This window comes from Aquarana catesbeiana, linkage group LG03 (assembly GCF_042186555.1).
Source record: "Aquarana catesbeiana isolate 2022-GZ linkage group LG03, ASM4218655v1, whole genome shotgun sequence".
In the NCBI taxonomy this organism is placed as follows: Eukaryota; Metazoa; Chordata; class Amphibia; order Anura; family Ranidae; genus Aquarana; species Aquarana catesbeiana.
In genome coordinates, this window is record NC_133326.1 from 100500504 (window position 1) to 100515018 (window position 14515).

At 38.4% G+C, this 14515-nt stretch overlaps 1 protein-coding gene across 3 annotated transcripts in view; it reads right to left on the reverse strand.

Annotated features, from left to right (window-relative positions):
* Nucleotides 1–431: 431 nt before the first annotated feature.
* Nucleotides 432–14515, reverse strand: part of OTUD7A (OTU deubiquitinase 7A) — a 408641-nt gene continuing 394557 nt past the window's right edge. For all 3 annotated transcript variants that reach the window (XM_073618877.1, XM_073618876.1, XM_073618878.1), the window contains one exon: nt 432–11659. In XM_073618877.1, the coding sequence (XP_073474978.1) occupies nt 10238–11659 (1422 nt within the window). In that variant the 3' untranslated portion in view covers nt 432–10237. The remainder of the gene's footprint in view (nt 11660–14515) is intronic.

Below are 14515 nucleotides of genomic sequence, written 5' to 3' on the forward strand. Positions count from 1 at the left end.
GAGGAATATGTTTCCTGATTACACCCCAGGTAAGAGGGGATAGGTGGGTTAAAAGCATGGTAAAGTGAAGCTCCTCTTTAAATCTTTTAAATCCTGTTTAGTATGAACTGTCTGTGTTTGCAGCCATCTATGCTTCAAACAAATTTTCTAGCCATCAGTAGAAGGTATTGCTTGAAGATGGAAGACTTGATCTGCATTGGGCTGAATGAGCAATCAGTCAATTTTCTAGCACACAGCAGGAAGTACTCAAAGTCAGAAGGGTGCTCTCAGTATTCCCGGGAACAGGGCTTTTTATCAGTGCAATTTTTTCAGAGGCCACTGGGACAAGTGCAAATGTATTATATTTTCTAAAAGAGCAGTCATATTTAAAGCAGTACAGTTCTACAATTTTGTCAGCTTTTGAGCTACATTCATATAAAACACATAGCAGGGAGACAGACTCATGGGCTTTTTTATTAAGTCAGTGAGCAAAATGAACTACCAAACAGCAAAATTCAACTTTTACCACTTTAACTAAAGTATAATGGAATCTGTTGGTTTCAGTTCGCTGGCTGATCGAAAAAAAAAAAGTTTTCTATAAATAAGCTACTGGGCTTATGAAAGTCACATTATATATAATTATATCATGTACTTATAAGCCATGTTTTTATTTACTCTATATTGGTTCTGTTCACTCAATGGGGTTTATGTGTTATCATAATGGAGGCCATTGTGTAATACCATGAATTATCCTTTGTCAAGATTTAGAAATGTTTATGATGTATTTATACATAATTTTAGATAATTGTATATATGCATATACATAAGATTTTTTCCAATTTTCTTCTGAAAATATGTAAAAGGCATACAAATCAAGGAGGGTGGATAAAGTGAATCCTACTTGACCTTTAGGCTCTACATAAAAGTCTCAGTGTAAGCAATGTGCCCCAGTGTGGCCTGTGCCCCAATCTCCCTATGTTCTGTGATTTCCCATAACAATGTAAAGGTCATCTTGTATCATCTTGACACCCTGTGAAGGGGAATTGAAGTGCACTGTGACAAGACTAGGAACTCCCTTATATTAGCTATAAGACTAAAAGGATAGGGGAATAGAGTACAATTTACAGGCTCTCTGACTTCCAGTCTCACTGGATGGAATTTCAAAACAGCTTCCTTTTCATAACATGGGACAAAGAGTAATAACTTATAGTAACCCATAGAAACCAAGGGCATATCTTGTTTTATTACTGTACCCACATTACTCATTGCTATGGCCTAATCCATAGCATTCCCCTTTGCACTACATAATTAAAGAAGGCCATATTATGTTGAACCCATCAGAAAGTCATGTTTAGCATATCCTCAGCAATTGAAAAAGCCTTGACATGGTCTATCTTTTCACTGCTAACTGCATTCAGTAAGTGTATACAGATATTCTTCAGCATAGCCCAATCAGTGAATAATGCATTCCGATTTCACATTCAATGTACTTAATATAATAGTAACAAAAAGGAAATGAAAATCCCTTCTACAATACTGTATCTCGCACAGCTGGCAGTATATAAGGTAAACATTTGCATAGCGACTCTTATTATACATGAAAGTGTTAGCGCACGTCAATATAATTCACAGACCTTTACAGTTTTTGTGCAATTTGCAAATTAAGTCACATCCCTATAAAGGAAAAAAAAAAACATAAAAAAAAAAATACAGCTCAACTCATAACTTGAAATCTTCAAAAGCCTGTCAGACAGCAACACAGTTCATTTTTTCCTGGCTTTCAGTAAGTTTGCATTAAATTACATTTAAAGATAAACATATAAAAGAAAAAGAAGTACAACATATTCATTTGTGGCGACTGTTACATAAAGCCCAATGCATATTGAATATTGTAGAGCTATTACAAAACAAAAAAAATATCAAGTATTATTTTGAATCAATATGGAAATCTGATTGGTTGTTCTGAGCAGCTGCTCCAATTTTAAGGAAATCAGACCTTAGGCAGTATTAACAAATATAACACACCAGGATAAGGATCATTATTATCAAGAAAGCGATGATTACTTTTTAGTCCAATGAGATTTAAAAATTACAGTCACATGACTAAATGTTAGTGAACTTAACCTTATGTTTATTATCACAGCATAGCTGAGGAATAAAACCTTACCTATAAATTAATCAACATAAAATGCCACCAATGAACACTCCTAGAAATCCTTGTAAAAACGTTCATACTGTGGGGCAGTGATTCCTATATTTCTGTATTACGTAATCCATTGTAACAGGTAATTTAAATACTGTGATGTGTATACATTTCTCTGAGATTCTCCTAAAAAAGTACAATCATTGTTAGTAACCCCTACCCATGCTTGACAAGTATTGAATGCCTATATTAATGTTGTGTATAAGATTATTTTTGTTACTGCTAGAACTAAACTATAATTATAACTGAATAGATGAATTACCCTTTGAATGTGTCAGAGGTACCCTATGAGAACATTATTACTTGTGAATGCCTGTTGTAAAGATCACTGTATTAAAATTTGCAAGTACCTAAGTTAACGGCAATTTCTGGCTGGGGAAAGGCCAAAGATCCCACTGCTTGCCGTATGACAGAAATGGATCCCTAGAACAGAAGTTGAGTACATTAGATTTTTTTTGCATGCTTTAACTGTACCAAGCAAGCAGCGCTGTGTATGGAGACAGGGAGCCAACAATATAAGATACTAAACACACAAAGATAAGAACCCTTATAAACAAATGTCCCTAAAACCCCAACTGCCATACCACCAGTCCTTCATTATTATACAACACTGCAAATATAATAAATGTAGAGCCGCATGATTAATCGTTAAAAAATTGTGATCTCGATTGAACCCCCCCCCCACACGATCCTAATCCAGCATTTCCACGATTCATGTAACAAATGTAGAGCAGTTTCCAGCTCAGAGCTGTAAAAAAAAAAAAAAAAAAAAAAGGCAGCAGGGAATGTTTATCAACAACATTGCTCAGTGCTGAAAGAGAGATAAAAAAGAAAAATTGTATCTTTCTGTTCATTTACCAGATCAAAGGGATGAATGTGGGGGCTGCAAATGAGGTCAGTTTAACCACTTAAAGACTTATGCCGCATACACACGGTCGGATTTTCTGACAGAAAATGTTCGATGGGAGCCCTTTGTCAGAAATTCTGACCGTGTGTAGGCTCCATCGGACATTTTCCATCGGAATTTCCGTCGCACAAAATTTGAGATCTGGTTCTCAAATTTTCCGACAACAAAATCCGTTATCAAACATTCCGATCATGTGTGCACAATTCCGATGCACAAAGTGCCACGCATGCTCGCAATCAAGCAGAAGAGCAGCACTGGCTATTGAACTTCATTTTTCTCGGCTCCTCGTACTTGTTGTACGTTAACGCGTTCTTGACGTTTGGAATTTCCAACCAACTTTGTGTGACCGTGTGTATGCAAGACAAGTTTGAGCCAACATCCGTCAGAAAAAAACATGGATTTTGTTGTCGGAATGTGCGATCGTGTGTACGTGGCATAAGCCTTTTTCTGACACTTGTTGCTTACAAGTTAAAACCAGTATTTTTTACTAACAATATATATATATATATATATATATATATATATATATATATAGCAGAGACCCTAGAGAATAAAATGGCAGTCATTGAAATATTTTATGTCACACTGTATTTGCACAGCGGTCTTTCAAACTCAATTTTTTTGGCAAAAATACACTTCAATGAATTAAACAAAGACTAAACAATAAAGTTAGCCCAATTTTTTTGTATAATGTGAGAGATGATGTTACACTGAGAATCATGATCTTTATTCTAAGCAAAAAAATCATTATTCTTATCTTATCTGGAATTGGGCAGCTCTAAATGAATGTAATACAATTGTTAACTGGTCCAGGTGGCACGGTTTCCTTGTTTTCTTTCCTGATAATGTGGATTGATCTGGGATGCGCTGTGTCTCCTACATCCACAGGTCCATCTTACTGCTATATGCATTCTAGTATTCTTTCCTTCCCATTATTGGACATTTGGGTTTTAGCACTGTATATTTCCCATTTTTGCACCCATGTTTGAACCTTGTTTACAACTGCATTACATTTATTCTATTTGCATTGTTGTGCATATGAAGTTCAGTATTCTTGTGAACAGATTTGGGTCTGGTCAACTTAGGGCTCAATATGAGTTCCCCTATTCATGAGGGATTGGTGGCACGCCATTTGGGGGTTTAGGGTGTTTTTATGTGGTGCGCTTCAATTGATGGATGCTATGAATATGTATAGCAGTATTTCCTAACCAGGGTTCTATGGAACCCTGGGGTTCCTCCAGAAGATGTTAGGGGTTCCCTGAACAATGAACAAGGGGGATCAATGAACAAATTCTGCCTTTCAGATGAGTAACTACTGACACCAATGATCTTTTTATAACTATTTGTAAAGAGGGATTTTTCCTACCAACCTTAAATGTAAGGAGCATTATTCCTTTTGACCATCACACTGGTGTACTGTGAGCTCTAGAAATAGTAATAATTAGCAGGGGTTCCATGAGACCAGAAAGGTACTTTAAGGGTTCCTACACGTTAAAAAGATTGAGAAAGGCTGGTATACAGTGACTGTTTTTTTGTAATAAAGTTTTTTTTCAGTCAATTTATTTTTGTGGTGCAGACATATTTAGAGGGGTATGTATCTTTGTGTGTGTTATGTTCTTCAACTGTTGGCATCACCAGCTGCACTAGAATTTAGATTTATACATTTACAATACAGTTATAGGATATGTGCACAAATATTCAGCATTAAAGGGGCACATGTGTAAGGCTGAAAAATCTTCAATGCCAAAACATTTTCATAGTAAATGACCATGATCCAGTGTTTACCTTTATACAACATAACGGAGGCTCCATTCTTTTTAATGACTCTATACTAGGGAATTATGAAAATGATCTAAAGCGTCAGTTCAACCAAAAGATATCATTTAATTTTAGGTAGAACCTCAATGGTGGAGTCAAACTTGGCTTCTTATATGTTTTGGTATGCTAACTGTAACATCTGACCCTGTTCCTGTCCACCTAAGAGGCTATATGCTGCAGGGACTCCTGTTGCTTTTCACAAAATTATCCAACAGATAAAGTGAGAACTCTCACAAAGGCCATATCAGATGTGCAGAACCAGAAGCTCAAGCACAGAGATCTTGACAAAGCTAAAATGTCCATTTTGGGTGGACTTGCCTTTAACGTGGATCTATGTCCAGACTATAGACATTAAGTATTTACCTAACAAGCAGTAAAATGTCTTTGAAACAAGTTGTATCTGACCCATCTAGCTGACTGTACTGAGTAATTCATTTTCAAAGCTCTTCAGCTCTTAGAAACATCTACTATGTGTATACAATAGAAGGTACAGGCTGTCAAGATTCTGCTATCTGTGGAAAGTAATTGGAAAGTTGTTGTAATTTTAGTGCCTCTATTGTAAACTTTGAAGATTAATTTCTCATCAATGCCTATATAGACTTGAAAGAGCCTGAAATTGCATTTACTGTTTGTTCAGAATATGTTATTTACTTTATTATGCATTGCCTAGGTACACATTCAGGTTAAGTATAGTAATAATAAAGTGTCAGATAAACCAATGTAGTGTTTTAAGTATCTGCACATCATTGCCTTTATGTCTATAGACCTAACTGCCTAAAAAAAGCATCTTTATTACTGACTAGTAACACTTTTTTTTTAATATATAGAGGACATTTCTGCACAAGTGACTTAACTTTATTGTCTGCTGTATCAAGATATTTTGATCATGTGAAATGCTTACTATATTTTTGTTTTAAGAGGATTAAATCTGTATTTCTGTATTCTGGTTATCAGTATTTTTTTAAAGAAATCTTAAAAAAAAACTCTACGGTCACAAGGAAGCAGGAACAGGGTTAGCAAAAGGCATACAGTATCAAACATTGTATAAAGACATACACTACCGTTCAAAAGTTTGGGGTCACATTGAAATGTCCTTATTTTTGAAGGAAAAGCACTGTACTTTTAAATGAAGCTAACTTTAAACTAGTCCTAACTTTAAACAAATATACTCTATACATTGCTAATGTGGTAAATGACTATTCTAACTGCAAATGTCTAGTTTTTGGTGCAATATCTACATAGGTGTATAGAGGCCCATTTCCAGCAACTATCACTCCAGTGTTCTAATGGTACAATGTGTTTGCTCATTGGCTCAGAAGGCTAATTGATGATTAGCAAACCCTTGTGCAATCATGTTCACACATCTAAAAACAGTCTAGCTCCTTCCAGAAGCTACAAAACTGACCTTCCTGTGAGCAGATTGAGTTTCTGGAGCATCACATTTGTGGGGTCAATTAAACGCTCAAAATGGCCAGAAAAAGAGAACTTTCATCTGAAACTCGACAGTCTATTCTTGTTCTTAGAAATGAAGGCTATTCCATGCGAGAAATTGCAAAGAAATTGAAGATTTCCTACAACGGTGTGTACTACTCCCTTCAGAGGACAGCACAAACAGGCTCTAACCAGAGTAGAAAAAGAAGTGGGAGGCCGCGTTGCACAACTAAGCAAGAAGATAAGCACATTAGAGTCTCTAGTTTGAGAAACAGACGCCTCACAGGTCCCCAACTGGCATCTTCATTAAATAGTACCCGCAAAACACCAGTGTCAACATCTACAGTGAAGAGGCGGCTGCGGGATTTTGGGCTTCAGGGCAGAGTGGCAAAGAAAAAGCCATATCTGAGACTGGCCAATAAAAGAAAAAGATTAAGATGGGCAAAAGAACACAGACATTGGACAGAGGAAGACTGGAAAAAAGTGTTGTGGACGGATGAATCCAAGTTTGAGGTGTTTGGATCACAAAGAAGAACGTTTGTGAGACGCAGAACAAATGAAAAGATGCTGGAAGAATGCCTGACGCCATCTGTTAAGCATGGTGGAGGTAATGTGATGGTCTGGGGTTGCTTTGGTGCTGGTAAGGTGGGAGCTTTGTACAGGGTAAAAGGGATTCTGAATAAGGAAGGCTATCACTCCATTTTGCAACGCCATGCCATACCCAGTGGACAGCGCTTGATTGGAGCCAATTTCATCCTACAACAGGACAATGACCCTAAACACACCTCCAAATTGTGCAAGAACTATTTACAGCAGAAGCAGGCAGCTGGTATTCTATCGGTAATGGAGTGGCCAGCACAGTCACCAGATCTGAACCCCATTGAGCTGTTGTGGGAGCAGCTTGACCATATGGTACGCCAGAAGTGCCCATCCAACCAATCCAACTTGTGGGAGCTGCTTCTAGAAGCGTGGGGTGCAATTTCTCCAGCTTACCTCAATAAATTAACAGCTAGAATGCCAAAGGTGTGCAATGCTGTAATTGCTGCAAAAGGAGGATTCTTTGATGAAAGCAAAGTTTGATGTAAAAACAATGTTATTTCAAATACAAATCATTATTTCTAACCTTGTCAATGTCTTGACTCTATTTTCTATTCATTTCACAACGTATGGTGGTGAATAAGTGTGACTTTTCATGGAAAACACAAAATTGTTTGGGTGACCCCAAACTTTTGAACGGTAGTGTATATTGGGGTCTTATGTTTGTTTAATCTATTGCTACAATGTACAAACAATATACCTTAAGTGGAGCTAGACTGTGTTTTACATTAGGCATCAAGTAAAACTCCCAATAGTTTTGATGTAAACAATAAATGGCACTACAATGGCTATGTGTGCCTGCTAATTTTAAATGATTGACTGTAACTCCTTTTAACATGAATTAACAGAAAGTGTATGTTCAGATGCTACATTATATGTCCAAATGGAAAGTTAAGACAGCCTTTTACAATGCAAATTTCTTACTAAACCATATGGTTAAAGTCAAACCTGTGCTTCTCTTGCAAAACCCTTGCATCCTTTGCTAGCAAATCCTCCTAAACAACTTCATAGGACCAACATAGTCTTCAAGTAAGCTATTTTACAGTATAGTTGTTTTATTTTTCAGACCCAGATAAATAGATCTATGCCTACCTACTGAGTTTAGCAAACTTTCGAAAACCCAAATTCAACAGTCTTGCTTAAAACCTCTACTCTGTTTCACACATTGAAAAGAAGGCTTCTGTCTGAGAACAGATGTGCCAAGATGTCTGCTATTACTTTATGAACCACAAAACAATCCTCTGTGTGCCTGAGTAATTTCCCTTTGTTACTGGGGATTGTTTTTTGACCTAACTGCCATTCTGTTGTCCAAGGTGACTGCCTCAATGGCCAGTAAGGACATTCTGATTGGACACATGGATATTAGGGGGGGGGGGGGGCTTACTTATCAGGTTGGAAAAGGCTGGTCCCCATTAAAGACAGCCTAAATAAAAAAAACACACAGAAGGGGTTTTCTGGTTAAAAAATGTAATAGCAGGCAATGGGTTATAAAAAAAAAAAAGTAGGGAAGCAGCCAATGCTAAGCAAAAGGACCTCCAGCAAAATACCATCTGATTCCATAGAGCTTGTGGAAATGATTTTAGTTATTATTTGCAATGAACAGACAGCTCCATACAAGGTGTAAAATCAAATCTGAAAGAGGTACAAGCGACGCCCGCAGACATAAAAGCATTACTAAAAATTGTAAGACAATGTTTGTATAAATATCATCACAGTACAGGACGCAACACGTAGCTTCCCTCCATTATTCATGAAACACACCACAATCTTTCCAAACAGATTCTGGTGGTAAGATAGTCAAATTCTTGTCTACAATGGCTTTAGACTTAGAAGTCGTACGACAATTTAGCCGTTATGCTAAGTTCTTCAATCTGTTGCTGAGATGCATCACATACACATTCATTACAAAATGTTGATGGAAAATACACATGAAGCAACAGAGCCTAAAAAAAGTTAGTACAAACGTATATATTAATATTCTAATACATCAAGACAAATATGATAGCCAAAGTGCATTAAAGGTACTTCAGCTGTACAAAACCTAAACTGGACCCATCGTCGGCACAGAGTAAAGCAGCCATTTAGTAGCTAAAAAAACAATAATCATGTGAATGCAAACGATAAGTTGAGCGCATACTAGTAAAACACACTGGTTCTCGTTCATAAGGCTGGCTATACATTAACCAATTTTCACTAGCAATGAAAAGTATTTTCTCATTGCTAGTAATAATTGGGTAATGCCGGAGTAAAGCTGTGACTGAGACCAAGTGCAAGGTCATTAAAACATTTTCACAATGCTGGGACAAATCTTTTATCTTTCAGTTTTTCAGCATCTTTTCACTGTACTTTTGTCAAATTTAAAGGATATGTATGTTTTAACACAAGCAAAATGGATCCTATTTCCCATCCTTGCCACTAGACATTACTTTCTTTGGAAATAACCTGTCCTAGCCGCTGCCAGGCTTGTGTAGGTCTGATGCAATGTTTACCAGCTTAATTTCTCCTTTCAGATTGCGACACATATTTATATGGTGTGACCACAGAGAATAGTGGTCAGTCAGTCCACTCCCTGTCACCTGGGCACATGCTCACTATTCCATATGACCAGGCCCCATCTTCAAATTCACTTATTCTAATAGGAGCTGATAAATACTGTGCCCCAAGCAGTGTAGAGGGTGCTTTCTTTTGCACCAAGGTAAAGAGGCTTTTTCCACAGAGGCTCGGGGAAAAGGGAGGGGAATCTTTTTTTTTCTTTTGCATGAGAAGTACACCATTAATTGCCTTGAGTACCAATTATGGAACAAGAAGGACAGCAGTACTGGTCAGCCTTATAATTTATTTCCATGTGTGCTTGTCCTTACTGATGTTTTGATTTTCACACAAGCTTATGGGGTGAATATTGGTAAGCAAACAAAATGGCTGCATAAACAGTGTTTTGATGACAGGACCTCTTTAATGATCCTTCCTACTTACCTGAGTGATAGCAAAGAAAAAAATAAAAGGAAAATCAGGCACCTTAGTAGTTAAGTCATACATAGCACTGACTGACATGATCAACCTTCCAGCTCAAATATATGAAATGTACTTAGAGAAAAAGAAATCTAAAAAAGTTTTTTCCTCCCTCCTCAAACAAAGCTGTCACATAAAAGCTCGACCTGTATAACAACAAGCAGCACTATCATTTCTCCCTTGCTCTCTCTGATTTTGGCTATTTCGTTCCATTGCAATTAAAGTGATTTTAGTATTTAATTTTTGCATGTAAAAAATTATATTTCTAAGAGGTCAGAACCCTTCAAATATATTCAGTGCCTGTGCACTTTATTTTCCCGATCACGTCGTTTCAGCTCTTCTTTGTAGCAGTAAGAACAGAAATTGTCAGTCTCGGGGCGTCCGTAGAAAGAGCAATTCTCTTTCTTACACCTGCTCTGGTGGAGCGAGTATATAGGGCAGCCCGTATTCCTGCCTCTGCTGTTTTTATCATTGTTCAACCACGTTTGAGGAGACTCCTCATCAGCGTACTCCAAGCAGTCTCTAATGTCAGTAGAGTTAAAACCATTTGTGTATGTTTGAGATTTATGTTCTGTTGGTTTTTCATATGAAAGGGATTCCACTGTGTTAACTGTGCGGATGCCCGATATTCGAGCTGGGCTGTAGCTCTGCGAAGACAAGGAGCGGTTCTGTTGGGGATATGTTGCACATGTCTTTAATGAGCCAACCAATGGCTTGTAAGGATCATCTTGGAAGCTTGATGACTTGGAGCTGACATCATGTAAATGGATAACACTTTGCCTTTGGACTGGTGGTGTATGGCTATAATGAGCAGATACTGGTACAGGACCACTTTTCTTAGCACCATTGCTGGGTGAGGGATAGGATACAGGTGTGGGGCTAGATCGATCCTTTAATTTTAGAACTAGTGGTGTGGTATGGCTTTGAGGCAAGACTGGGGATGCCCTGTCCTGAGGAGATGTGTCCAGCCTTTCTTTGACAAATCCCTCCTGGTCTAGTTTCCTACAAGATGACCCATTGAGGACGGCTTTCTTTTCAGCTTCCTTCCTCTTTTGCTCCTGCTCAGCATTAAATCTTTCCTGGGCACTGGTCAAATAAAAACCAATCATCTCCTCATGAAATTGATGCCGGTGACTGGTTAGAAGGAGGCCTGCAAAAATAAACTTGCGCTCCCCTTGCATGGCAGCTCTCAATATATTAAGGCTGAGTTTAACATCTGTGCTATACTTCCAAGGGTCTGACTTATTGTCCAATAATGATTTGTTTGAGAGTTTTTCAATGGGAGAGATGCTAGCTTTATCTGTGGGTGATGGGGTCGTTTTTTCTGAAGGCGATGTGCTAGCAGACTGACCGGATTCTTCCTTGCTCCCTTTTCGAGATTTTGACTTCTTGGTTTTTTCAGTGGAATCTCCATTTTTTCCATTGCCTGAATTAGCTCTGTTAATCTTTCCATGCACTAGGCCGCCAAGACCTCCCATGTTCTTTTTAAGCTTTATGCCTAATGTTTTGCTGAGGCTTCCTAGTTTGTTTGCCACAGAATCAGTTCTGTTTTTTTCCTTCTCTTTTCTTTGTTTTTCCTTTTCTTTCCCATTTTTTCCATTGTTGACGTTGGAATTACTACAGACCGATTCGCGATCTGATTCAACAGAGTCAGCCAGCGATTGTACGTCTTCTCCTGCAGATGCTGTTGGAGATTCTGGTTGGGCCAGAGGAGCCTAAAATGAAAGGAATAAAGATATTAGTTTTGCCAAGCATTGGCTAATCCTGCTTTCTTGGCAGCAATAAACATTTAATTTGTAATTTGAAGAAAGCTGAAGACTGCCAAACTGGACAATCTAAATATTTACTGCAATGCCAGGTGGGATACCAGTAACAAGACCATTTCCCAGATTGTGCCAATGAGAGTGTCCTGTCCTTGGAAAGAACAACAAATACTCTAACCAGATCATTATAAAGATACACCTGATCTGTCTGTTTATTGTTTCACCTGAGAAGTATAGTGAACACTTGATGGGCTCCTTTATCATATGACATGGTGAGTACCTTTATTCTTTGAAGTGATGTGCATCAGTTCACCCGATATTTACCTAATCTCTCCTATAGTGCTACTATTAAAACAGAATCATACTGATGAAACCTCTTTTATTATGTCTCTAAACACTATATATTTTTTTGTGCACTTGAAAAGCAACTGGCCCCTGCATATAACACATTGCTCCCTTGCTGCTCCTTTTGACTAGGAAAGCACAATAACATATCTGTACTTGAAGGTATGGGGGCAGCATGTAACAGCGCTAATGCTTGTCAATTGGCAGCTCAGGCACTCCGTGCTGTCACAGTAGAGCACAGGTGTCAAACTGGCGGCTCTCCAGCAAGTTACAAGTTCCATGAGGCATTGCAAGGCTGACAGTTACAAGCAAGACTCCCACAGGCAGAGGCATGATGGGATTTTTAGTTCCGCAACAGCTGGAGGGCCGCCAGTTTGACACCCCTGCAGTAGAGACTCCTTAGTCCAGTATTAATTTGGTGCAGATACAGAGTTTCTTCTCCTCGTTCCTGTGGGTGAATGGAGCAGTGGGAGAGTGAAGGGAAAGTAGGTATAAGTGGCTGCAGAAGTCGGCATTAAAGCAAACCTGTTTCTTTGCTCTGGATGGGCAAAGCACAGGTTCACTTTGCAAAAAAACTGTAGAGAGATTAAAGTTAGTAAAACACCAATTGTTTGTGGCGTTTTCTGGTATTCAAATACTACCTTCTGTGGTCAGTGGTTTTGTCTGACTATAGTTACACCATTAGGATCGGCTGACTTGCTAACCAATAGTGAAGAGTGAAAGGTTGAAGACGTAAGCCTAGAACTGGCAACCATGGAAGTCGATTTGTACTAAAGTGCCCCAATTTTCTGGAGTTTTTGGGAATTGGACAGGATATTTACATAACATGTATTGATCATAAGCAACAAACTTTTTACATATATGAAAATTATTACAACTTAGCAGAACAAGTCCAGCAGCAGATAAGTTGTAAGAGATTCTGACAGTCAACCCAAAGAAACCCATAGTAAACCCAATCCAGGTGATTACTGTCAGCCTGAAAAAAAATGGTGTGTCTGTTTCATATTATGACCTCTGTAGACACCTCCTGCCCAACAAATACAGTTGTGCTCATAAGTTTACATACCCTGGCAGAATTTATGATTTCTTGGCCATTTTTCAGAGAAAATGAATGATAACACAAAAACTTTTCTTTCACTCATGGTTAGTGTTTGGCTGAAGCCATTTATTATCAGTCAACTGTCTTCACTCTTTTTAAATCATAATCACAACAGAAACTAGCCATATGACCCTGATCAAAAAATGTACATACCCCAGTTAATACCGTGTATTGCCCCCTTAAACATCAATGACAGCTTGAAGTCTTTTGTGGTATTAGTGGATGAGGCTCTTTATCTTCTCAGATGGAAAAGCTGCCCATTCCTCTTGGCAAAAAGCCTCCAGTTTTTGTAAATTCTGGGGCTGTCTTGCATGAACTGCACGTTTGAGATCTCCCCAGAGTGTCTCAATGATATTGAAGTCAGGAGACTGAGATGGCCACTCCAGAACCTTCACTTTATTCTGCTGTAGCCATTGACAGGTCGACTTGGCCTTGTGTTTTGGATCATTGTCATGTTGGAATGTCCTATGCGCAGCTTCCTGGCTAATGAATGCAAATGTTCCTCCAGTATTTTTTGATAACATACTGCATTCATCTTGCCGTCATTTTTTACCTAATTTCCTGTGCCTTTGTAGCTCACATAAACCCAAAACATCAGCTATCCACCTCTATGATTCACAGTAGGAAAGGTGTACCTTTCATCATAGGCTTTGTTGACTCCTCTCCAAATGTAGCGTTTATAGTTGCCAGAAGGTTTGAGGCTTGTACTGTTTGTCATATTGTAAGCGGGATGCTTTGTGGCATTTGCGTAGTAATGGCTTTCTTCTGGCGACTCGACCATGCAGCCCATCTTTCAAGTGCCTCCTTATTGTATATCTTGAAACAGTCACACCACATGTTTTCAGAGAGTCCTGTATTTCATCTGAAGTTATTTATGGGTTTTTCTTTGCATCTTGAACAATTTTCATGGCAGTTGTGGCTGAAATTTTAGTTGGTCTACCTGACCATGGTTTGGTTTCAACAGAACCCCTCATTTCCCGCTTCTTGATTAGTTTGAACACTGCTGATTGGCATTCTCAATTCCTTGGATATCTTTTTATATCCCTTTCCTGTTTTATACAGCTCAACTACTTTTTCCCCGCAGATCCTTTGACAATTCTTTTGCTTTCCCCATGACTCAGAATCCGGAAACGTCAGTGCAGCATGGGATGAAAGATGCAATGGTCTGTCAGGAGTCCAGAAACTCATTGACCTTTTATACACACACACTAATTACAAACAAACAGATCACAGGTGAGGATGCTTATCTTTAATAGCCATTCAAACCCCTTTGTGTCAACTTGTGTGCATGTTATCAGGCCAAACACACCAGAGTATGTAAACTTTTGATCAGGGTCATTTGGGTAGTTTCTGTTGTCATTATG